Source organism: Podarcis cretensis, assembly GCF_951804945.1.
Source record: "Podarcis cretensis genome assembly, chromosome: 9".
Lineage (NCBI taxonomy): Eukaryota > Metazoa > Chordata > Lepidosauria > Squamata > Lacertidae > Podarcis > Podarcis cretensis.
This window is the reverse complement of record NC_137178.1, coordinates 62719389-62743576: the sequence shown is the minus strand read 5'-3', so window position 1 is coordinate 62743576 and position 24188 is coordinate 62719389. Positions and strand designations below refer to the sequence as shown.

The following is a 24188-nucleotide window of genomic DNA, read 5'->3' as shown; positions in this document are numbered from 1 at the left end:
CTATTAATGGCAGAAGGCCAAGTCTTCAGGCAGTGGTCACTACTCCTGTTACACGTTCTGGGTTGTGACTGCACCCAGGTTTTGACATCTAGATAACTTCTTATGTAGTTTTACCTTGAGCAGTCTTAGCCACCAATTTTTTTAATGCATTGAAAACAACATTAAGGGTTCATCTACACTGGAGTTTAATGTGGATTTGATGCTGCTTTTATGTCTTCCCTCCTCCACCCCAGCAAGCACATGACATTGGCCTCATCCAAGCGGCAGCCTGTAGCCTCCCTCCAGGAAATTTGGATTTTCCAGATCTACGGATGATTCGTTAAGGGAAGAAAATCTATTATAAAATTGCGTGTTGCTCAAATGTGGATGCACTGTGTGGCTGGGGTGCTTTAAAAAAACAACATTTCAGGTACCATGCATTGCTGCACCCCCTACTTACATTCTGTTTCTATCAGCTCAAATGAGAGTATGCAACCTACCATTTTTCAATAGTTGTTACTAAAGACACATTTGCAGTATTTTTTTTTTAATCAAAACAGCTCTTTTGCACAAGCTGTTCTTGCACTGATAAGCTGCATTAAAAATAAGATTTGCCCTTGCTGGTACAGGAAGCAGGAAAGGAAAAGGCAGTCTTTCATAGAAGCAACTCCAAATCCTTCCCTGGCCTGGAGCAACACACACATTTATTTATTATTGCTCTTTTGTGTAAATCTGTTAGTATTTCAAAAATAAAATAAGTTCAAAAGGTGTGCACGCATAGGTAAACAAATACCCGCGTGCATGCCAAAATGGACCTCCGGTTTCAAAATTTTATGGTTGGTTGGGTACTGATTGAAGGGAGTAGACAGCAACACTTAGCATTAATACATACAATTTTTAAACAGGTATACACACACACTCATCTTGCTTCTGTCCCTTTAAATACCAACAGTTTATTTTGCACCCTTTCTAAACCCACATTAGTGGCTTGAAATGCAGTAAGGTGGTCTCTATTCACATGTTTATGTTACTTTACACCAGGGAGGGAGCAGGGATATCTTCACCCCCTATGTGTACTGCCTGTTTGGTTTCCCTGTCCCTGCAACCCCCACCACACACTCCTCCCCATGAAGCTGTCATATGCAATGGCCATCTCAAATATACACCTCTCAGCTTAACCACAGAGTGTGGCTTATGTTTCTAAATCAGCTAGAAGCTGGTTTGAGGGAAAACACTAGGATAGATATGGATTGTGGCTAACGTCACAAGTACTCATCCTCCAACACCAGTTGTAGGAATGCACTGGAGCCAGAGTAAATAGGTGTTATTGGCCCAAGACACTTTCAGAAAGCAAGTTACTATAGTTACCCTGTTAAGACACTCTTGCAGATTGTACTAGATGAGTATCTTCCAACTCTACAATTCTATGATTCTAACCCAGTTAAGCCTCACCAACACTAACTGAGGAAATTGTTGAAGCTTCTGTTTCACCCCTACTGGCCTACTGAACCACAAACCTACTTTTCCTATACTGTACGTCTCCTAGGTTCATCCTTTGGCTGTCCTACAAGGCATTAGAATGGGTCAGCAACCCAAGGCCCATGGGCCGGAAGCAGCCCGCGGAGGTTATTTCACCAGCCCCCAAACCGAGCTGCGCTAAACCAGCACAGTGTGGGGACTTGCTTCCGTGGCACAAAAAATCGCATCTGCGGACGCGCAGACACCAAAAACTGCAGGTGCGCACGTGCAGACGCCAAAAATCGCGTGCACGGTCCGGCCCATAGAGGGATCTCCGCGGGACCGATCCAGCCTAGGCAAGATAAACCTTGCTGACCCCTGTATTAGAACCTTGCATTCCAAACGGTTTTTCGCTGCTTCACTCTCAGCATTGTAGACAGGTTTCCCCGTGTCTTCTCAGCTAGGGTTGCCGTATTCCCAAAAGTGAAAATCCAGAAAAAATATCTGAGCTTTTTTTTTTTTGTCAAAGTTGTGCTCCCCCCCCCACACACATTTTTGGGCTTTTTCACAAAGCTTTTTTAAAAATAAAATTAATCACCCTACTTGTCATACATTCAGATTTTCCTGAACATTTTGCCAATTCAGCGAAAATCTGCCCGGATGCCATTTTCAAGTCCAATTCCCAGATGTGTACAGGAAAACCAGGATGTATAGCAGCCCTAAAGGTAAAGGGACCCCTGCCCATTAGGTCCAGTCGTGACTGACTCTGGGGTTGCGGCGCTCATCTCGCTTTATTGGCCGAGGGAGCCGGCATACAGCTTCCGGGTCATGTGGCCAGCATGACTAAGCCACTTCTGGCGAACCAGAGCAGCACACAGAAATGCCGTTTACCTTCCCGTCGGAGTGGTACCTATTTATCTACTTGCACTTTGAGGTGCTTTCAAACTACTAAGTTGGCAGGAGCAGGGACCAAGCAACGGCACCTCACCCCATTGCGCGGATTTGAACCGCCAACCTTCTGATCGGCAAGTCCTAGGCTCTGTGGTTTTAACCCACAACGCTAACCGCATCCCATGGCAGCCCTACCTCAGCCTAAATCAAGCGATTCAGCTGCCATAGCAAGCGTTCTACCATGAAACCACTCTGCCTTCCTCTCAGGTCTTTCTCGGTTCTTCTCTTCTGGATGTCCACCAAGCACCAACCAACAGGGACTGACTGACTGACCAGCAACACCCAGCTATATATATGCTTTTTTCAGGCCAGGGCAGCCAATCACATAGTATAACCAAGAATTCTAGACCTGCAACTACCAATCGGAATGTGCACATGTTCTATCCTTTTGCATACTGAGAGTTCTACCTCCAACCGCTCCTCCGTTGTCAGTTAACATCTGCCATGGCAGTTAAAGCAACTTTCACCTGACCGGACAGAAAACCTCATTAATCAAACACATTCCACTGCACATTACAACACAACAGAATGCAATGCACAATGCCTGTTAAAGCACAATTTAAACAGACAGGATTCCTTCACAACTACACACACTTTCCTAAATGCAATTGGGGATTTAGGCAAGAGTACCATGAAATACTTGTTTTTAAGTGGCTCTTCAAATGGAAGGGAAATAATCTCAAATACATGGGGATTCCCCCTCACTAGTAACTTCTGTGACATGGTTAATAGAACATGGTTATTATGGTGTTTTCGTAAACCATTTTGAAACATTGCTGAAGGACATATAAATCTTAAATAAAAGTGGATGTTTTTAAAATGATACTGATATTGTGGCACATGCTGATTCTTAGGGGGAATGTTCAGGAACTTAAAATGAATATATAACTCGACTAATGTATATAATTCATGGGATTCCAATTCATATTCTCCGATCAATTTTTAAAAATAGAATATATTTTTAGAAAAATTAATGCAGGTGCCTTTCAGGCAGATCACACACAGTATAAACCAGATTTCAGGGAGAAAGAATGAGGTTATCCAATGTATGTCATCACAAATAATGTGTCTTAAAACACACGATTTACTGTAAGTGGAGAAGGGAGACCATCCTAATCTGTATTAGGTTTACTGAAAGGACTATACACTGGCATCCACGTTTAGAAAGAAGTCAGATATTTTATCTCCTATAATACAGATTGCAAAAAATATGTAGAAACAAGTGGTGGTTATTCAAAAAGATACTAGGCTTTCTCCAATAATTTACATTTCTCAATGTAGCATAATCTGAGTGAAAAATGGGGGAGGGTATTTATTTGGAGTTGAAATCACTGTGAAAGGAAAAGTACATTGATAAAAACTACAATATGTAGCAAGCCATTCCAACCAAATACTAAATATTACTTATTTAATTTATGAATTGCTTCCTATGAAGCACCCTGAAGCAATTTCACAGGACAGTATAAGCATATATTAAAACAACGGCATCTATAACAACAATTTCAAATCCAACACAGATACCAGCTGGCATATATGTCTGTATGGTGCCCATCCAGTTTGAACACTGTAATTCAGTCTAGCCAGTTTGGGACAAACAAGGCTTCTGCATGAACCTGAGCCCTGGATTTGCAGCGATATGAGGAAGTGTTTTGTAAGGAGTTTTGGTTGGGAATCCAAACTGGTCCCAGCCCCCACAACTTTAATAGTGGGCGCAGTGTCCTTTGTGACTGCCCCCCTAAACAAAGCTCTCCAGTGTGCAACTTGGGGGTTATAATACTGCCGAATTCTGCATGCCATCCACTGGGACAGCTCAGTCAGTAGAACATAAGGCTCTTAACCTCAGGGTCGTGGGTTCAAGCCCCACACTGGACAAAGAAATTCCTGCACTGCAGGGAGTTGGACTAGATGAACCCTGTGGTCCCTTCCAACTCTACAATTCTATTATTCTATGCTCCTCTCTTGGACCAACCTGCACAAGGCATAGACCTACATCACAGAGTTGTTGGACTACATCAACCGTCAGTAGACTACATTGCAGGGTTGTGGTAAGGTGGTTTCTTTCAGCTGCACTGTAACTGGCTGCCAGGCAGTGCCGGATTTACGTATAAGCTAAACAACCTATAGCTTAGGGCTCCACTCTCTTGCCCCCCCCCAAAAAAAATTCACTATTAATATACTTAATTGTATTTCAGTTCAACAATTACATTGATAAAATACATATTTTGTTATGTGCAAATGGATTTAGGTACCCACTATGTCCATAAATTACCATATAGCATGGTAAAAACACAAAAAACAGTGACAATTTGTTGTTGACAAAGGACAGCTGGACATATAAAGGTAAAGGGACCCCTGACCATTAGGTCCAGTCGTGGCCGACTCTGGGGTTGCGGCGCTCATCTCACTTTACTGGCCATGGGAGCCGGCGTACAGCTTCCGGGTCATGTGGCCAGCATGACTAAGCCGCTTCTGGCAAACCAGAGCAGTGCATGGAAGCGTCGTTTACCTTCCTGCCGGAGCGGTACCTATTTATCTACTTGCACTTTTATGTACTTTTGAGCTGGATATATAAAGGGCCCCATTATCTTCAGTAGCTTTGGGCTCATCAAACCTAAATCCGGCCCTGCTGCCAGGAATGCCAACTTGGCCCCACGATCGTGGGTGCCATGCAGCGTGCATGGCCCAGGGGTACAGAAATTTGTGGGTGCCCGGCCCCTTAATGGGGAATTTTGTGGGTGCGTGGGCACCCCAGGGAGTGGGCACCTATGCGACTACTTGCATCGGAATTTGGATTGGCAGGGCTGCACTGCAGAGGTGGGAGGGATCCAGAGGGTCATCCATCCAACCCCCTGCAAGGGAGGAATCTCAACACGGGGTCCCCCACCCATTATTATATATACCGCCCTATACCCAGTATATATTACCATTAAAAGTTATTATATACCATTAAATGGTATATAATACCATTAAAATAACCTTTTAATGAGGGTGAAAGAGGAGAGTGCAAAATATGGTCTGAAGCTCAACATCAAAAAAACGAAGATCGTGGCCACTGGGCCCATCACCTCCTGGCAAATAGAAGGGGAAGAAATGGAGGCAGCGAGAGATTTTACTTTCTTGGGCTCCATGATCACTGCAGATGATGACAGCAACCACGAAATTGAAAGACGCCTGCTTCTTGGGAGGAAAGCAATGACAAACCTGGACAGCATCTTAAAAAGCAGAGACCTCACCTTGCCATCAAAGGTTCGTATAGTTAAAGCTATGGTTTTCCCAGTAGTGATGTATGGAAGTGAGAGCTGGACCATAAAGAAGGCTGATCGCCGAAGAATTGATGCTTTTGAATTCTGGTGCTGGAGGAGACTCTTGAGAGTCCCATGGACTGCAAGAAGATCAAACCTCTCCATTCTGAAGGAAATCAGCCCTGAGTGCTCACTGGAAGGACAGATCCTGAAGTTGAGGCTCCAATACTTTGGCCACCTCATGAGAAGAGAAGATTCCCTGGAAAAGACCCTGATGTTGGGAAAGATGGAGGGCACAAGGAGAAGGGGACGATAGAGGACGAGATGGTTGGACAGTGTTCTCGAAGCTACCAGCATGAGTTTGACCAAACTGGGGGAGGCAGTGGAAGACAGAAGTGCCTGGCGTGCTCTGGTCCAGGGGGTCACGAAGAGTCGGACACGACCAAACAACAACAATCCGGGGCTCTCAATATGAAACCCTGCAAGCCTTTTACTGTCACGCCACTAGCAGATACATTGAGAAATAGCAAACAATGCTTTCCTACGTAAAGCTTTCAACAAACAGAACCTCCCATATCTTTGCTGCTCCTTTTTTGTTGGGCGGGGACTGAACACCCAAGACTTCCGCCACTGGGCTCTGTTGAAAACGGCTTCTCGAGACGCGAACCAGGAAGCGCCTTCTTCAGGTCATCGGCGCGCGACTCTTCTTTTTTCGTGCCTCTGCGGCTGCGATCTCCTGGGTGACGCGGACGCGGTGGAGGCAGTTGAGCGCGCATGCGCACTCCGCCCGTTGCCCTCCCTCACACCCCTTTTAAACAGCCCCGTTTAAACAACGCCACAGCGAAGGCGAAAGATGCAGGTGAGGCCCTGAGGGAGAGCGGCGGTTGGGTGGCGCGCGCAAGCAACGCTGTGCCTCAGGGGTGGGCCGGGAGGCCTATTATTAGGCAGAGCAGCCCCGCCGCCCGTGGGGGCCGCTTCTCGGGGCTCCTCTTGGCCGCTCCCCTTCACGCCTTCCGCGGGGGGAAGCGCAGCACGAAGGTCCCCTTCAAGGACTTTTAGGGCTGTTCACTTTTTCTCCCGGGCTCTCTGTGCCTTCAAAAGCTTCGCGACAGGCAGACGTTCAGCAGGTGGAGTCATCGCCTGTTGGATATTGGGGAGATTATTGGGCTTTTTGGCGGGGGGTTTGAAATAATAATATTACCTGCCACGCAGGACCCTGCCAGAAAAAACAAACAAACTATGCATTGGCCTCCGCCTGTCACAGCTGTGTGGCAACGGATTGGAGAGAGAGAAAGAGAGAGAGAAGATCCAAATCCCTGCCTATTTTACAAAAACTATCCCATTCGGTATTCCATTGCCACATCCATCAAAACTTACTTCCCCTGTTGATTTTATATTAAGGCTGCCAGCGTTTTCAGCTGTGCAGTTATTTCCCATATATTCAATAAAGGTTTTCCAATCTTCTCCAAAGGTGGCAAGTGATTATTCAACAGGTGACGTTTAGAGATGCAGCATTATATATCTATTTAAAAAGAAAAGAAAGTGCACCATATCCGACAGAAAAATGTGGCCGCTCTCACGAGGACTAGGATCATCATTTGACTAGCATTCAAATCTTGTTCTGGAAAATATTGCTAATTTAGGGGGGAAATGCCTTTTGGGTACCTTTTGCTAGCTAGCTGGTTTTAATCTGTTCTGGCAGGAAAAGGCTGCTTTATTATAACTGACAGAAATGTAGTCTTCCACTACAAAAGTCTGTGCTAGATTGAAGCTGCAATACTATATACCTAGGGGTAAGCCACATTAACCTTAGTTGGACTTATTTTTTGAGTAGACCCCTGGAGGATTAAACCAAAATGAATTTTATAGATTTCAGAGAGAGTGCTTAATTTCTAGAAAAAGTGTTGCTGGGGCTGAAAGTGCTTCTTTTCTCAATTTTTTTTTTGTTGATTTTGTCAACCAAAGTACTTCTGATCTTCCCCTTAATCCCAGATGAGTGGGGAATGTTTAGTGAGGAAAACACTTTCCATTTGCTTGGGGTACTTTAATTTGCATCTTATGTTCTGGAGCTGAGCAACAGTAGTGAAAATCAAAATACATCTGACAATGAGCCCTGGGAGAAATTAAACCCTCCAAGACTTTTTTTTGCCATAGAAAACAGTTATTCTTTTGGGTATCTAAACATCTAACAATCCTAAGAGGTCTTATTGAAGAAAAGCATACGCAAAGCAACTTATTTTTCTTTATGTTGTCATATGGATAGATGTAAGTGTGTGTGTGTGTGTACTGCTTATAATAATTTGTCTGCTTCTCAGACAACTTTAAAGCATGTATATTTAAAAGGTTTACAAGATGTACCTTGAAGAGGAATTCCTTTGAGCCGATTGCTATTTAACTGCTTTTTCTCCAACTGGAGAATACACCTGAGAAATGGAGCATCAGAGGAGAATCAGAATACAGACAGCAACCATTTTAGGCGCATCCAATTGATGTGCAATCACTGATGTGTGGGTCCTTTTGGACCTAGAAAAAGGCAGAATAGGGGGACGGAACGGGACAGGGAACATTTATATGTGCTCTACGGACGTACATGGGGGCCAGGAACAGAACCCCAGCATGAAATTATCACTGCCTATATATATGAGACTTGCAGAACATACCAGTTACCATTAGTCCTCTTCACAGATCTTGCTGCAAAGTGTATATGGATTCTGTGTTTCCTCTTCACTGGTATTTTTTTCCATTTCCATTAAGGATTTTGGAGCAAGAACTGCGGGAAGCTGTTCTTTTGGAATTAGTGCTAGGAATTCCAGTAAGGGTTGCTTCAGTTACTGAAAATTGGTTGCATGGCATATGCTTGCACTCTCAGGCCTCTCTGTACTCAAGTCTGTTCTTATTTTTATAACAAACACTCCCAGAGAACTGTTCCTCAGTAATCTTCAATATGAAATATGTCTTTCAGCTTCTACCCATTTTGCCTGCTGTCTCTGTCTTCTGCTGCAATAGATATATGGGCGGGAAGAGTAGAACTGAAATTAGGGAAGATGCAATAAAGCCAAAATACATGCCTTGAGTTTTCTTCCTATGGTGCTTCATTCTCTCCTTTGATACAGTCTTCCTGTGCTATTTACTGCCCAGCTTTCCAGTATATTGTTTTCCTTTACACTGGAGGAAACCCTCGGGGTGTAAAGCATACATTTCTACATGTACTATTACTGATACAAGCGGTCCTCCCACCACTTAGTTAAGTGACATTTATACTGGATAAATTAAAGCAGGTTTCCCAAAATGTTTTGGACTATAAATCCCATCATCCCAACCACCATGACCGCATGCCAGGGATGATGAAAACAGTAGTCCAAAACATCTAGAAGGCATCAAGCTGGGAAGTCTGCTCTAAAGCAGGTGTACGAAACATTTAGCCCTCCAGATTTTGTTGAACCACAATTCCCATCAGCCCCAGCAAGCGTAGCCAATGGCCAGGGATGCTGATCAGAGTTGTAGCTCAGCAACACCTGAAGAGCCAAAGTTTCCATACAGCTGCTGTAAAACTTCAGTTCCACAGCTGTCACCTGTTTGGGGGATTATGCACTTTTGCCTGTTTGTCTCCAAAATTTAGCAGAAGGTACTTAGAACAGATTCTGTCTGTATGCCTTTATAAAAATATATTTCTTGGTTTTTCTAGCATTGCAGAAACTTGGTAATTGTTTTTTTTCCCTGAATTAGGTATGCCTTGTAAATGAAAAAAAGAAAAATTGAAAACATTTAATAATTGTGCATCTTTAATTGTCAATTTCTTTCCATAGCGAGTATTTACCCTGTCTGAAAGGGATGCACCTAGTTCACCTGTGCAGTTTGCTTGGCAAAAAACTGTAGGAAACTACATTGCTGTTGCAGGGTAAGTAAGTTAATAAAGATTTCTTTATTGTATATGTTAATTAACTAAATAGATGAATCAGATTTTGTCATAGAAGCAGCTTACAGACTTTAATAATATTTACAGATGTATGAAAGATGACCACCATAATGATTATTCCTCTTCTCTTCTGTTCTTTTTTTTTTTATTTTTAGACACAATCACACTGTAAAAATCTTCGATCGCCATGGTCAAAAGAAAAATGAAATTATTTTACCAGGGTAAGTCTTGTACAATTTTGTGAAAGCAAAATATTACTTTTAGGCAAATTCAACATTAGATTATCTGATTTGTTTGGCATAAATGCCTTCAAAAATGGTGGCGGAGAAGGTTATGAAATTGCATGAGATTAGACTGTACTTTATTTTAGGAGAACAGAATTATGCGGAATGGATATCTCCTTCAAGGAGCTAGTCAGGCTTGCATTTCCACTCAGTTTCATATTTTCGAACCAAATATTGGAACATACGGTTAATCCTTTCTGTGTTTCCTTAGCAACTGCATTGCTATGGACTGGGATCAAGATGGTGATACCTTAGCAATAATTGCTGATAAGGCCATTTGCATTTATCTGTGGGATGCCAACACAAACAAAATCAGCCTGATAGACACTAGCATGAGGTAAGCAAAAAGTGTGCTTTAAGAAAAAGTATATTTCCAGGCCAGTTTATACATTTAGTATAATTGCAACCTAAAATTAATACAGGGCATAGGTTGTCTTGTTTAAATGGGAGAAGTTTTTAGTTGTAGTTTTATGAATGAATTTTTCTTGCTGGTAGCGCAGGTTCTGAAGGATTGCCATATTCTATTTCCTCCTAAAATTGTTGAGAGCTTTGGGGGGGGGGGAATCCAAAAGTTGAGCTCCCCCCCCCGAAAAAGGGTTTTTTTTAATTGAGTTGCCTAAGATCCAGAACAAAGTGCCAGCTTTTGGAAATTTCCCCTAGATGTGTATTCTGCTTTTGAAATCCCAGTAATGTCCAGGAGAATCCGGACATATGGCAGCCCTAGGTTTTGTATCTGTACCACCAAGGTGAATGGTGCAAGAAGGGCACAGATCTAATTTCCTCATCTTATGAAATTATTTCCAGAAGAAACCTTTTTAGAATACGGAACATTGATCAGTCAGTTCTGATTGGCACTTTCAGCTTGTTCTTCGTTGTTACTTATATTGCCATCTTCAGGGATAAAGGTAAAGGTAAAGGGACCCCTGACCATTAGGTCCAGTCTTGGCCGACTCGGGGGTTGTGGCGCTCATCTCACTTTATTGGCCAAGGGAGCTGGCGTACAGCTTCCAGGTCATGTGGCCAGCAGGACTAAGCCGCTTCTGGCGAACCAGCGCAGCACATGGAAACGCCGTTTACCTTCCTGCCGGAGCAGTACCTATTTATCTACTTGAGCTCAGGTACTACTTGAGGGGTTTCCTACTGGCATCTGTGTTTTTTTAAACTAAATCTAAAGTTGCCTGACTTCCTCAGTGGTGGCTATCTAGTCTTTTATATATTGTATGTGTCTGTATTATTAATGTATTTGGAAGACTTTGTTTGATTTTATGATTTTATTGTTTAAACTTATGCCAATAAAGGCCAGTAACACTAACAATAACAACAGAATGCTGGACTATATGGGCCATTGGCCTGATCCAACAGGCTCCTCTTATTTTATTATGAGTGTGTATTGCTAATACAGAAAAGGAATGTGACAGAAACTATGCCAGGAAACAAGAAGTAAAGTAAGGATAGGTGAGATGTTAATCTAGGAAATGTTGTAGAGCAATTTGGCTTACCCTATTGTGCAAACCAGGCCATCTCTTGAATGCCAATCATCAGTTTTCTACTACAGAATCATAACTGCGCCTGCTTTTCTGATCTTGAACCAAGTACTTTCTCTCCTTACTGCTGTTTCCTTAAATATTGTCAATAAAAAATGGTAATCCGTTCAACACTCTTGTTGTTACAGTGGAACCTCATTTTTTGAACGTAATCCATTCCGGAAATCTGTTCAACTTCCGAAATGTTCAAAAACCGAGGATCAGAGGGCTGTCAGCAAGTTCGGGGGGGGGGGAGGGGAATAAGAAACGCACCTCGGAAGCTGTTTGACTTCCGAGGTGTGTTTGAAAGTGGAAGCATTCACTTCTGCGTTTCGGTGTTTGGCTGCCGAAACGTTCAGCTGCCGAGACGTGTGAAAACCGAGGTTTGACTGTATTGAAAGCCTATTTCATTTTTTTATTACAGGGAACCAATGTCTTTCTTACGTTGGTCTAAAGCCGAACCCTTACTTGCTGCTGGAACAGCTAAGGGAAATGTACTAATATATAACCGCCAAACTTCTCGCAAGATTCCTATCCTTGGTCAGTACCATTATAAAATTAGTGAACGTCTGTGTGGAGAGAGAGCAGAAATTTGCTCACTTTATTAAAATCTAGTTAATATCTTTCTAGTGTAAGTATTTCACCATGTGTAATTGTAGATGAGGAAACTGTGATCTACCAGATGGTGTTGAACTTCATCATCCATCAGGCCCAGCCAGCATGGCGAATGGTCAAGGATGATGGGATTTGTAGTCCAACAATATTAGGAGGGCCGCAGGTTCCTACGCTATTTGTCTGTTTTCTTTTAATAATTCACAGTTTTCCAGCTTAAAATGATAATTGTATTATTGGATATGCCTACTTGAATCACATACTTAACGTCCATGCATTGTTCAATATCTTTAGTGAGCAAATTGTGATTTTTTTTCTATGTGAATTTGTTTTACCAGGTAAGCACACCAAACGGATTACATGTGGTTGTTGGAGCGGTGGGAAATTCATAGCATTAGGTGGTGAGGACAAACTGGTAACAATTAGCAACCACGAAGGAGATACAATCAGAGTGGTAATAAACCTACATTGTTGTTATGCACAAGATTATAACAGTTATATGAAAAAATGCCTTTGCCTCCATTTGCTCTATGTGTGAATGTTAATGTGAGCGAGAAAGCAGACGAAAATTGGTTACAAACCAAATGCCTGTTTGAGCCAGTTGAAGTTTCGCATTTGAATTACAGGCTCAGGAAATGAAAAAGAACAAAGACTATTTAGTGTTGTGTGTGAAAATATCCTGGGTTAATGTTCAAGAATCTGTGTAGTTTAAACATTGGTTGCAGCTTTGCTTTTTATTGGACCAACTTCTGTTAGTGAGAGTGCCCAATCTTTAAAAACAACAACTGTAAGATGCTTGAAAGGTCATCCATGATAACCAACACCAGTTATTTTTGTGAAAGACATAGATTTTTGTCCCCGTTTACCCCCCTTGTCTTTCCCTGCCTCTTTCTCCCAGAGGGCAGTGAAAAGGCTAATTAACTGATAATGGGGATCTCCATATATATAGATAGGCACTATCTAAGTCCTAGGATACAGTTGGCAAAGGATATTATTGTATCATTTCGGTTTTATGCTTATTTTGTACAATATGTTATTTTGTTAGCCGCTTTGAGTTCCTCAATGAGAAAAAGAAGCAGGATCCAAATTTTGTAACTACAGGAGAAACTAATGTCAGAAATGGTGTAGCTGTTTGTGGTGATGTTCTAAGAATTAAACCATTGTGCCCAGCTGGCTGGGATCAGCGATTTTCCATAAAGGCATTGTTTAAAATCTCAGGCCACATGTAATTCTTTCTTCCTTGACAGAGTCTTAAGGCAAGCAAATGAAAGACTTTATAAGGTGGAATGGAGAAAATATGACAGTTGTGTCCAAACATTACATTATTGTAGAGAACAGGAAGCACAGCCAGTTTGTGCATCTGGTTCCTCCACACAAAGTTAGTGTCCAAAGCTGCTTTTGGAATTGAGGTTGATAGCTGTTAATATTACTGTATTAACACCTGAAAAATCATTGCATTGTTTTGTGGTTTTCCTGTCAATGGCCTAGTTTGCTCTTAGCACTAAATCATGATTTATTAAACTTAGCAGTATGTGTGAACCCAGCCCAGTGACTTAACTGTGGTACATTTACTGCCAACAAGCCATTATCTGAACCTAGACTTTTGTTTTTGCTTTACTTTACAAACCTTGCTTTGTTTTAACTAATGGCTTCGTGTTGCATGGGAACTCAGCACCCTTCCTTAACCAGGCTATAAAGGCATGAGGGAAGAGTGGCTGGAAAACAAACATTGGAGGGGGAAAGCTATAGTTTCTTATCATCTGTGGGACAACTTGTGGCTAACTTGTGATTTATTAACAAACTATGGTGTAGTGTTATGGGTATACCAGGCCAGTGTAACTGTTTCAAAAAATAAAAATTACTTATTCTATTAACCTTGGAACCTTATTCTTGCAGACAACAGTAAGAGGAGAACCCAGCGATATGGAGTTTATAGTAATGAAAACTGATGATAGAACAGGAGGAAATGAGACCACAGTAAGTATTTAACAACATAGCAGTATATATTGCTTGAAACCAAAGGGGCTTTGCAAAGAAAGTAATAAGGGAAAGTTATAACACAAGAAAATAAAATACAAATTTTGTTTGTCATAAGAATTCCAAAATTAGATTGCAACTCTGAGACATTAGTGTCATTCTTATCGTAAGAGCTTTATTGTGTTACTTGACAAGGCACAGTAAAAGATTTAAGATAGGTGTCTTTGATTTTCTTAGCAGTTGATGCTTACAAAGGCTGTCTTAGAAATAAATAATCATGTCGGGAGAATAATTTCTAATCCTCTTAAGGAACACTACCATTGCATTATTACCATAAGATGATTCTGGTCTTGTTCAATATATTATTTTCTTCTCTCTCTTTTTTTCCAGGTATGCATTGTCGTTGCTCAGAAAACCCTGTATATTTATAATTTCAGAGATCCAGAGAACCCAATTGAACTGGCGTTTCAGCCACGCTACGGGAACATTGTCTCTTATAAATGGTAAAGCTATTCACCAAACTAGTAAGATCACATGAAAGAGAGTGCTTGAGCATTATAGACATTTCCAGATGGGTAGCTGACAAGCTGTATTAATCTATTGAAGCAAGAACAGCTGAGAGTATTATTATGCCATAACCTTCCACGAACACTGTCAACTTCAGCAGTGCACAAAAGCTTCTGCCATAATAAATTGCTTTTATAAATGTTTTGTGCTAGGATGGGTTTTGTGCTGTTACTTTAGTTAGGGAAGTCTGAATACTTTATAGCAGAGTGAATAAGCTTTGACTGTCTGGATGTTGCTAGACTGCAACTTCTATCATTCCTGAGATGATTGCTCATGTTGGCTGAGGCTGATGGCAGCTGAACAGCTGGAGGGCAACAGGTTCTAAATCCCTGCTTTTATAGACTAAAAAGTCAGTGTTCTTGAAAAGAGACGCAAATGCAGTTGTTCCAGCGTCTCCTAGTAGTTTAATTTTGAAATAGAATTTGGTTTTCTGTGAACAATCCCATTCCCCACCCTCCCCAGCCAGCTGACAATTCTGAGATTGTGTCTTCAACTTTTCTTTCTTTCTGCAGCCATGTTGCTTGAACGGGTTTTGATCATATTGTTGAAATCTTTACAGGTATGGTGATAATTACATCATGATAGGGTTCTCGCTTGGCTGTTTTGTGGTGATTTCTACACACGTTCGAGAGATTGGCCATGAGATCTTTCAGGCATATGATCATAAAGATAACCTGACTAGCATTGCAATATCACAGTCACTAAACAAAGTTGCATCATGTGGAGATAACTGGTGAGTCATCATGTTTTCATATGAAGCCCTTAAAATACAAGCTATCACAAAGGAAGTGCTAATATTGACTCTGAAAATGCTGTCCTAGAACAGTTTGAGGTCATGTTAAGACATTAGTACCCTGATCAAGAGATCTGTTTGGTTTCTGACAGAAGCTGTTATCTTTCATGTACTGATATGCTATCTTGCTTATTCCAAGGGAGAAAGCAATTCTGCACCAGCTGTAACTTTTATACCATCTTCAAGGGCAGCCCCACATAGAGCATACTACAGTAGTCTAATTGAGATGTTATCAGAGTATGTAATGCCATAGCTAAGCTATCCTGATCCAAGAACACTGAAGCTGATGAGCCAGCTCGAACTGGGTATAGGTACTTCATGCCACAGAGCCACCTTTGCTTTTAGTGACAATGATTCCAAGAGTACCCCAGGCTAAAAATCAGCTCCCTCGGGTGTGTGGGGGGGTGCAACTCCATCTAGATCAGGTTGTCTGCCCAAGTCCCAGACCCAGGAAGTACTCAGCAACAGTACCTTCATCTTATTATGTTGTAAGTTAACACTGAAGGAAGTGATTTTCTTTTTATTTTAGCATCAAGATTCATGACTTGTCAGATTTGAATGAAATGTATGCAATAATAAACTTGGAGGATGAAAATAAAGGTATGACCACTTCCAGATTTACCTGATTGCTTGTCAAATCATATAAGACAGATTCTTAATTTGCATTAGCAATTTGCTTATATAAAGAAATGTGATGCAGTAACTACAGTTTGTGGATTGGACCAACCAGACTTGGGTTCCAACTCTCACTCAGCTGAGCTTTGCTATTAATAACCTTAACGTGACCTGTGACTTTCTTAAGACAGTCCTTCAAACCATACTGTGGAGTAGTTGAAACCAACAGTGACAAGCCTTGGATTAGACATAGCTGCAAACCACAGTTTGCTGTTTGAATGTGCCAAACCATGGTTTACTCAGTAACTTGCCCACTGGCTAGGATCCTTGCAAAGGGAGAGCTTTTTATCTCTTCCCCACGTGTATGAAAGGAAGGTGGGAAGCAGCATTGAAGCCCAGTTCTTGCTGCTTTATCTCAGACTAGCCTTCCTCATTGGGTTGTGGAAAGGATAAAATATGATAACACCATATAAGCTGCCCTGAGATTCTTGAACGAAGGGCAGAGCAGAAGTGCAATTCATTGCTAATATGCCCATTGTAGCTTACATAATTCCCCAAAGACTTGGGGACAAGAGCTATCAACTTAAATATGGCATTAGAAATAAAGGTATATATTGTTGTGTGTGCCATTGTGCTAATCTGACACAGGTAGGTTACTCTTTAAGACACAGAAAATACTTTTTAGTGATGAAGGTATTGCCTCTTGGATTTCTAAAATAGAATACTGTTGTTGTTGTTGTTACAAAACCTCGTTGATATTTTAGGTCTAGATCAGTTGTCATGGACAGACGATGGACAGTTGCTGGCAGTGTCTACGAAGAAAGGGACTATCCATGTCTTCTTGACAAAACTTCCCATTCTTGGAGACTCATACAGCACACGGATCGCGTACCTCACCTCGCTCCTTGAAGTGACAGTTGCCAACCACATTGAAAGTGTATAGTACTTCATTCATTTTAAAGTTTAGTTAGGTGTAACATTTTGTTCTAAGCAGTTCTCAGCAAAAGCGGTATGGTCTGTCTTGGCAGGAGCTACCAATTACAGTTTCTGTGGAAGTTGAGCCCAACTTTGTGGCTATTGGCCATTATCACTTGGCTGTTGGCATGAATAATCGGGCATGGTTTTATGTTCTTGGAGAGAGCAGTAAGTATATCTCTAGTTCCATTATTCCACACTGAAGTAGTGTAGCACTGTTGTATTTTATTGAATTACTGGTTATTCTATAATATGTTAATAAGTTTATTGCTTCATATTGTACCCTTAGTGTCACAACAGCTAATTATACCTCTTGTAAGATGTTACAGGACACACAATTTAGATGATGTAAAAATAATATGAAACAATTATTATTGGGATTATGAAAGAAAGATGGAGCTTTTCGTCTTCATGTGGGCCACATAGCCCTGACAGTCACAACCTGATTGCATTGTTCCAAATATTTGAAGTATTTTAAGTGGCCAAGGACATGTTCAAAAGAGAGAATCACGACAAAATTTCATTCCACGTTTTGCAGGTGTAAAAAAGCTCAAGGACATGGAATATCTTGGAACAGTAGCCAGTATGTGCCTTAATTCTGACTATGCTGCTGCACGTTTTGAGGGTAAAGTTCAGTTGCATATGGTAAGTATATTAGGCATTCTGAACTCCCAAGAGTCACATGAACTGCTAGAATAGAGCTGGACGAGAAACTCCTAATTATGTGCTCTTCTGTGATGCATTTAACCTAGATAACCAGTTCATTTCCAGTCTAATTTAGCAGCTGGTTACTGGAGAACAACAAGAAGCAAAATGAACCACTGAGATTAGTTGCAGGCAACTGAAAGGCAAAAAGTTTCGGATAATTACATAGTTAACAGAGTTGGTGTGAAAAGTCCTCTTGAGATTCGGGGTGGCTAGTGGAGATTTATGACTCATTAAAGGGGGAAAGGATGAGGCTGAGATTGATATAGTATGCAGCTAGCTTCCTTAATTTTAGATTATGAGCTCCTGAAACATGTTCATTTTTTATTGCTGATTAAAAAACCTTCGCTTTGCTGTATTATTTTAGATAGAAAGTGAACGCTCCAATACCCAGGAAGAACGGGAAACTAGACTCTTCCCAGATACAGATGATAAAAATAAAATTTTGTGCCATGCTTTAACCAATGATTTCCTCATCTATGGTACTGATGTAAGTAGTTGTCTGTTTCAAACTGTGGATGCCATCTTAGTAGTATAAAATGTTAATTATTAAGCATACCGGTTGCATTTTGTGCATGTACATTTCATGACACTCCTTGGTTCTTTTCCACATTCTCTTACGAATAACCAAAACAAGTGAGACACAATGGGAGGAAAGGGGGGCAAAAGAAAGAAACAAAATTCATGCCCCTTTTCCCCTTCCTGTGGCCGCATCCCTCTGTCATTCATCTTTTCTGATCGCATTCTCCCCTCTTGAAAGATGCCATTTGGTGTCCTGCCTTTTCAGCAAAACTAGTGGTCTCTTTCAACAGGTGGCCACCTCCTTCCTTTTAGCTAACAACATGTAGGAGAAGGGGTAAGAGGAGTTTTGTAACCTTTCCTTTTTACTCTTAATATTTTTCAGCAATGAAGGGTCAGACTGCCCCACCTCTCACTGCTGAAAGAATCCATAATACAGTGGTATCTCGGGTTAAGAACTTAATGCGTTCTGGAGGTCTGTTCTTAACTTGAAACTGTTCTTAACCTGAAGCACCACTTTAGCTAATGGGGCCTCCTGCTGCCGCTGCACCGCCACTGCACAATTTCTTTACTCATCCTGAAGCAAAGTACTTAACCCAAGGTAATATTTCTGGGTTAGCAGAGTCTCAGGAGCCCAGTTATGTCACCCCTTGCCTGCAGAGCTGGCAGTCTCTCACCCCTTTTCAAACACCCTCCCTTGTGGAGTGTTGACTCAGCCTCCTCTCCCCTCCCCTTGGGAGTCCTCTGAGCAGCCATTGCTGCCACCCCTGGTTTCTGAGCTGCTCTCCTGCCCCAAAGAGAGGTGCCTCTTCACACTACCCCACAGGGGCCTGGGAAGAGGATGCCTCCAGCCTTAGTGGCCCAACGGAGACTGGCCAAAGATGAATGTGAGGCTAGTATCTTAGCTTGGGAGGCAGCAGTGTTAGCAGTGGGCACTGCTGGGCCTGCAAGGCAGAATGGCTCCCCTTCAGCACCGGGTTCTCAGGTCCCAGGCAGGCCTTTCACACAGCAAGCCAGTGCAGCGCCAGTGCCTGCCTGCCCTACTTGTTTGTCCATTAACAACAGCAAGGGTTGGCTGGCGGCTGCGATTCTTCACTCGCTTGCTTGCTTATTCCAAGGCTGCCTCAGCTTCTGGCAACAGGCACCCATTGGCCAGCCCCAGAGGCACCATTCGTGTGAGGAACTTGTAGCCAGGGCTGTTGCAGCAAATAGCTGTGCAGGTGGCAGAGACTCAAGCGGGGACCAGAGGAGGGAGGAAAGGAAAGAGGGACAAAGGCCAGTGTTGCCTGCGGCACCTCGATTATCTTTCAAGGCACCCCAGGGTGCCATGGCACAATGGTTGAAAACCCCTGAGCTAGAGGATAGGGGACTATCCTTGGTCTGGGTGAGTGAAAATATGTTTTTTGTAGGGAAGTAGTAGAAGGAGAGGGACATGGGTGGTGCTGTGGGTTAAACCACAGAGCCTAGGGCTTGCCAATCAGAAGGTCGGCAGTTCGAATCCCCGTGACGGGGTGAGCTCCCGTTGCTCGGTCCCTGCTCCTGCCAACCTAGCAGTTTGAAAGCACATCAAAGTACAAGTAGATAAATAGGTACCGCTCCAGCGGGAAGGTAAATGGCATTTCCGTGCGCTGCTCTGGTTTGCCAGAAGCAGCTTAGTCATGCTGGCCACATGACCCGGAAGCTGTACGCCGGCTCCCTCGGCCAATAAAGCGAGATGAGCGCCTCAACCCCAGAGTCATCCACGACTGGACCTAATGGCCAGGGGTCCCTTTACCATAGTAGAAGGAGGGAAGACTCTGAGTTGGTCCACCCAGCCAATATAATTGCTCCACCATCCAATCCTTGCACCTTATTATCACCATCTGTCATTGGTATTCCTCAGTGGCATATGGAAAGTGTTCCTCTGCAATATTTGTCCAGATCTGATTTGAGAGTTGGTTGTTCCAAATGCCACTCCCTAATATGTTTCTTCCAGGGTAGGGACTCCTTTCCATTTTCCTGCAGTGGAGGAGGGAATCCTCGGATGGGTGGACCTTCTGACTCGCTCCGCTAGGCAGGGCCATGCAAATTAAGCAAATCTTCCCTCACTGCGTGGTAGAGTGACACCTCCCACCCAACACTGGCCAACCTAGCTACCTGTGCAGGTTTACTTTGTCTTCCACTGTTCCCAAGAGGCCTTAATCTACACAGTTCTTGTCGGTGGAGAGATAAGAGAGAAAAGGTTCTGAGGGGAGCAGTTTTGGCTTGGCCGTGGCTCAGAATCCCTTGAGGGCTCCCGGCCTGATTTTCTCTGCAAACTCTTTGAAGCATGAGGTGTCAGGGGAAGAACCTGCCCAAGGCGATGGGCCTGTCTACCCAACAAGAGCAGCTACCCTCAATTTCAATGAGGTGCTTGTAATTAATTGTTCCTTTGTCGGTTCTCAAGCCAAAAATGTTTTGCTGGTCTGGTTGTCTGGATTACCTACTTCAGCTGCAAATGCATTAGTTTTTCAGGCTCTAATGCTAGTATTATGGCTCTTGTTTTGTTGGTTGTTAGACTGGTGCTATTCAGTATTTCTACATTGAAGATTGGCAGTTTGTGAATGAGTACCGCCATCCCGTCAGTGTGAGAAACATCTTCCCAGATCCCAATGGGTCTAGATTAGTTTTCATTGATGACAAAAGTGATGGATTTGTTTACTGTCCGGTAAGTTATTTATTCCATTCCTAATTTATAGGTTGCAATCTGCTTATTTCTCCCTTACAGACTTGCTTTTCCCCTCGTTTTTAGTCCACCCATTTTCTAAAGATAGGTACTTAGTGTAAATAGATTTATTCTATTTCATTTTCAAAAATCTGTGAGGTCATTGGGATGAGAAACTGACATGCTAGATGCCATAAATTAGGCATTTGAACCAGGTCTCTCCAGTCTAAGTACAACACGATGGTCTATTGAACTATGCCAGTCCTCTCCTGTAGATTGTGAAATTGATTGTGGGCTTTGTTACCCAAAACCACACACATTTTGAACTGCTTTAGTTGTCATGGGAGGCTTCCACTCTTCATGTCCATTGCTATTGTTCTCTGGTTATGCTTTACCTGCTTTAAATATCACTAAACCCCTGGCCTGCCCTGAGACTACGTTCAGAGGCAATTCTGTTCTGTCATGGCTAGTAACAATCAGATAGCATGTAATCCTTTTATCTGCCCCACTTCCCATTTCCTTCACTGTCCCTCCTCACAGGTCTCTAATGAAGCCAACAAGATGGGGGGAAGCCTTGTCAACTCCACTTTGCTTTTTTTTATTGCCAATTATTTTTATTGACTTTCCAATATAAACCCAATTACACAAATTAGTTCAAAATTTATACAATTTTGTTAAGAGGCTTCCCGCGCACCATTCTTGATGGATCTTTATGATCTTATATTACTTTGTTTCATATTCTTACTTATTTCTATTACATTCCATTTTTCAAAATTATCACATAATTAGCAGCTGCACTCTTTATTATTTTTATTCTTGTTACTATATTATTTAACTTCCAGAAAAAGGCTTCAAGTGAGGAACCATAGCTTTTTCGTTTTCATCATGCGTGTGCCCAAAAGTCAGTTGTTGGTCCTCTTGGCCTTATATGTCTTTCTGATGTTTTCCTTTTTCCACGGCATTTGGAGCTATCTCCATACACTGTTGTTGTATTCCAGCCTGGTTGGGGCAGAGCTGCAACTTCAAGGTTAAACGCTTTTCTTTCTTCGGCTCAGCTCCTTCCCATAATACTCATTCTAAATCAACAACAGCAGATCCCTCTTTCACTGGCACCAAATCAACAATTTCCAGAAATTCACCAGCTGAGAAGGGAGGGGAAAGGTGGCACCATTCCTCTATCAACATCCAAAAAGCCCTCACACCGCTTTCCTTGCACGGCTACAATAGCATTTTGCTTTTTTTTTAAAAAAAAAAAAGGTTATATTTCAACCTCTCCATTATCTTTCAGTCTTTTTTTAGAGGGGGCGGGTAGGCTCTTAACTCCCAGCGACATCCTTCCAAACAAAACAAGCAGTATCTCCCGCCACACCCTTACTCCTCTCAAGCCACATGCAGCTTTACATCTTCTTTTAAATCTCAGTGTTACATCGTACATCAAACCGTCTTCACTTGTATATCTTAAAATTCAGTGCAGTTGTACCTTGGGTTAAGTACTTAATTTGTTCTGGAGGTCGGTTCTTAACCTGAAACTGTTCTTAACCTGAAGCGCCACTTTAGCTAATGGGGCCTCCTGTTGCCGCCGCGCCGCCAGAGCATGATTTCTGTTCTCATCCTGAAGCAAAGTTCTTAACCCGAGGTACTATTTCTGGGTTAGCGGAGTCTGTAACCTGAAGCGTATGTAACCTGAAGCGTATGTATCCCGAGGTACAACTGCATTAGAGGGTTGCCGAACCATAAATGTAAAAACTTTCATAAAATATAGCAGAGTACCCCTTTCTCCATCCATCCATCTCCAGCACAAGATAGAATATTCTCCCAATTTCAAATCTCGTTCCGTGCAGCTGATTGTCCGTGGTTATAATGTCCATCTCCTCCGATTCGTGCCTATTCTTAATGCCAATTAGAACCCAATTATAAGGAGAACCTCTGCATCCAATGGCAATTTGGGGTTTTTTGCATCAAGCGAAGTGCAGTGAGCCATTAGGACCCATGGTCACCTTTACCTCCCATGCCCCGAGAGGTTTATAGGAGATGGTTTAACCCCTCCAACCCCCTTTTTCCCCAGCCTGTGCCTCTCTCCAATGTTGAGAGACCCATCACCAAGGCGTGGGACAAGAACCGGAAGCCCACTTTGCTTTTATTTTAAATTGCATTGTTTGTATGAGCACCCATGCCTGCCTGCATGCCCTTTTGGGTATGTGGGTATGTCAGGGCTGGTCAAGGGGACCATATGAAAGTGACAAGACTTTTCCCTTACCTTCTCTGCTTCACTGAATAGAGTGAAGGAAATGACTGTGGCAGAGGTGCTCATATTGCTAGAAAAGAGAGGAATTGAGTAAGAGAACTGTGCCTTTTAGTAGTAACCAAACTATATCCTATTTCAGCACTTTTTATTGCTTTTCTTAGATGTCCATATTTCTGTTGAATTGTGACCAAAGGAATGGGGGGGGGAGTATTTGGATCTGTAAGTTCAGGTTATTCTCAGATCTCCATTGCAGACACCTTAGATTGCAGCTGTTAATGTGGGAATGGGGTGCACCTGACTCTTATAAAATAGTAATGTAACTACAAAATTAATTAGATCTCATTAACATTTTTATTTAGAAATTAATTTTGCACTGCTGCCTTTTGTAGGTAACTGATATTGCCTTTGAGATCCCAAATTTCCAGCCAACCATCAAGGGTATTCTGTGGGAAAATTGGCCAATGGACAAAGGTGTCTTTGTTGCTTATGATGACGACAAAATATACACATACATTTTTCACAAGGATACTATTCAAGGTAGTGTAAAGTTGCATTATTATTCCAACAGTGTACATTTTGCAGAGCAACTGAAAGAAAACCCCTAGAAGCTTACAATATAAAATAGATGATTGGTGGAGGAAAGACATAACAAAACACAGAACGAATGGATTAATGGAATTTTAGGTTGGTTGTGTAGTTTAGTAGTGCTCAATATTTATTTCATACCCTTGTGTGAATTTGGTTCTATAGGACAATGAACAACAGTAGAACTTCTGGTGTAAGGTTATTTCAATGGGCTTTATTCTCAAGTGACTGTACGTCAGATTACAACAATGATGGAGTATAAGAGCCAGATAAGCCACAAATTAGGCTGTGCCAGTTAATCTGATTTTCCTTTTAAATACATGGTCATAACTGCTAGGAACAAAATTCCAGAAAGTAGAAATTCTAAACTAGCTATGGTTAAGCCACTGCTTTCATTGTGTAATCCTTTTTTTTTTGGCAGTGTGGGATATATTTTCCCATATGTTCACGTTGTAGCACAGTACTTTAGTGTTTATGTCAAGCTGGTTTTATTTGCTTGTTTGTCACTCGTATGTTCAAGGAACATTTGTTTTCTGGTATAGATCTGGCATTGTAAATA

The 24188-nt window shown here is 42.1% G+C and overlaps 1 protein-coding gene across 4 annotated transcripts in view; it reads left to right on the top strand.

The window, feature by feature from the left end:
• Positions 1-6365: 6365 nt before the first annotated feature.
• The window catches only part of WDR19 (WD repeat domain 19), a 40312-nt gene continuing 22489 nt past the window's right edge, over positions 6366-24188 (top strand). The window contains exons 1-16 of one of the 4 annotated variants that reach the window (XM_079989629.1): positions 6366-6489; positions 9437-9528; positions 9702-9767; positions 10042-10167; positions 11778-11893; positions 12304-12419; positions 13862-13942; positions 14333-14445; positions 15069-15242; positions 15832-15902; positions 16682-16854; positions 16946-17060; positions 17431-17537; positions 17965-18087; positions 20653-20802; positions 23434-23581. In XM_079989629.1, the coding sequence (XP_079845755.1) occupies positions 6484-6489; positions 9437-9528; positions 9702-9767; positions 10042-10167; positions 11778-11893; positions 12304-12419; positions 13862-13942; positions 14333-14445; positions 15069-15242; positions 15832-15902; positions 16682-16854; positions 16946-17060; positions 17431-17537; positions 17965-18087; positions 20653-20802; positions 23434-23581 (1777 nt within the window). In that variant the 5' untranslated portion in view covers positions 6366-6483. Of the gene's footprint in view, positions 6490-6602; positions 6758-7107; positions 7124-9436; positions 9529-9701; positions 9768-10041; positions 10168-11777; positions 11894-12303; positions 12420-13232; positions 13344-13861; positions 13943-14332; positions 14446-15068; positions 15243-15831; positions 15903-16681; positions 16855-16945; positions 17061-17430; positions 17538-17964; positions 18088-20652; positions 20803-23433; positions 23582-24188 lie in introns of those variants that run through there. The other 3 variants (XM_079989631.1, XM_079989630.1, XM_079989632.1) reach the window with 3 other exon arrangements.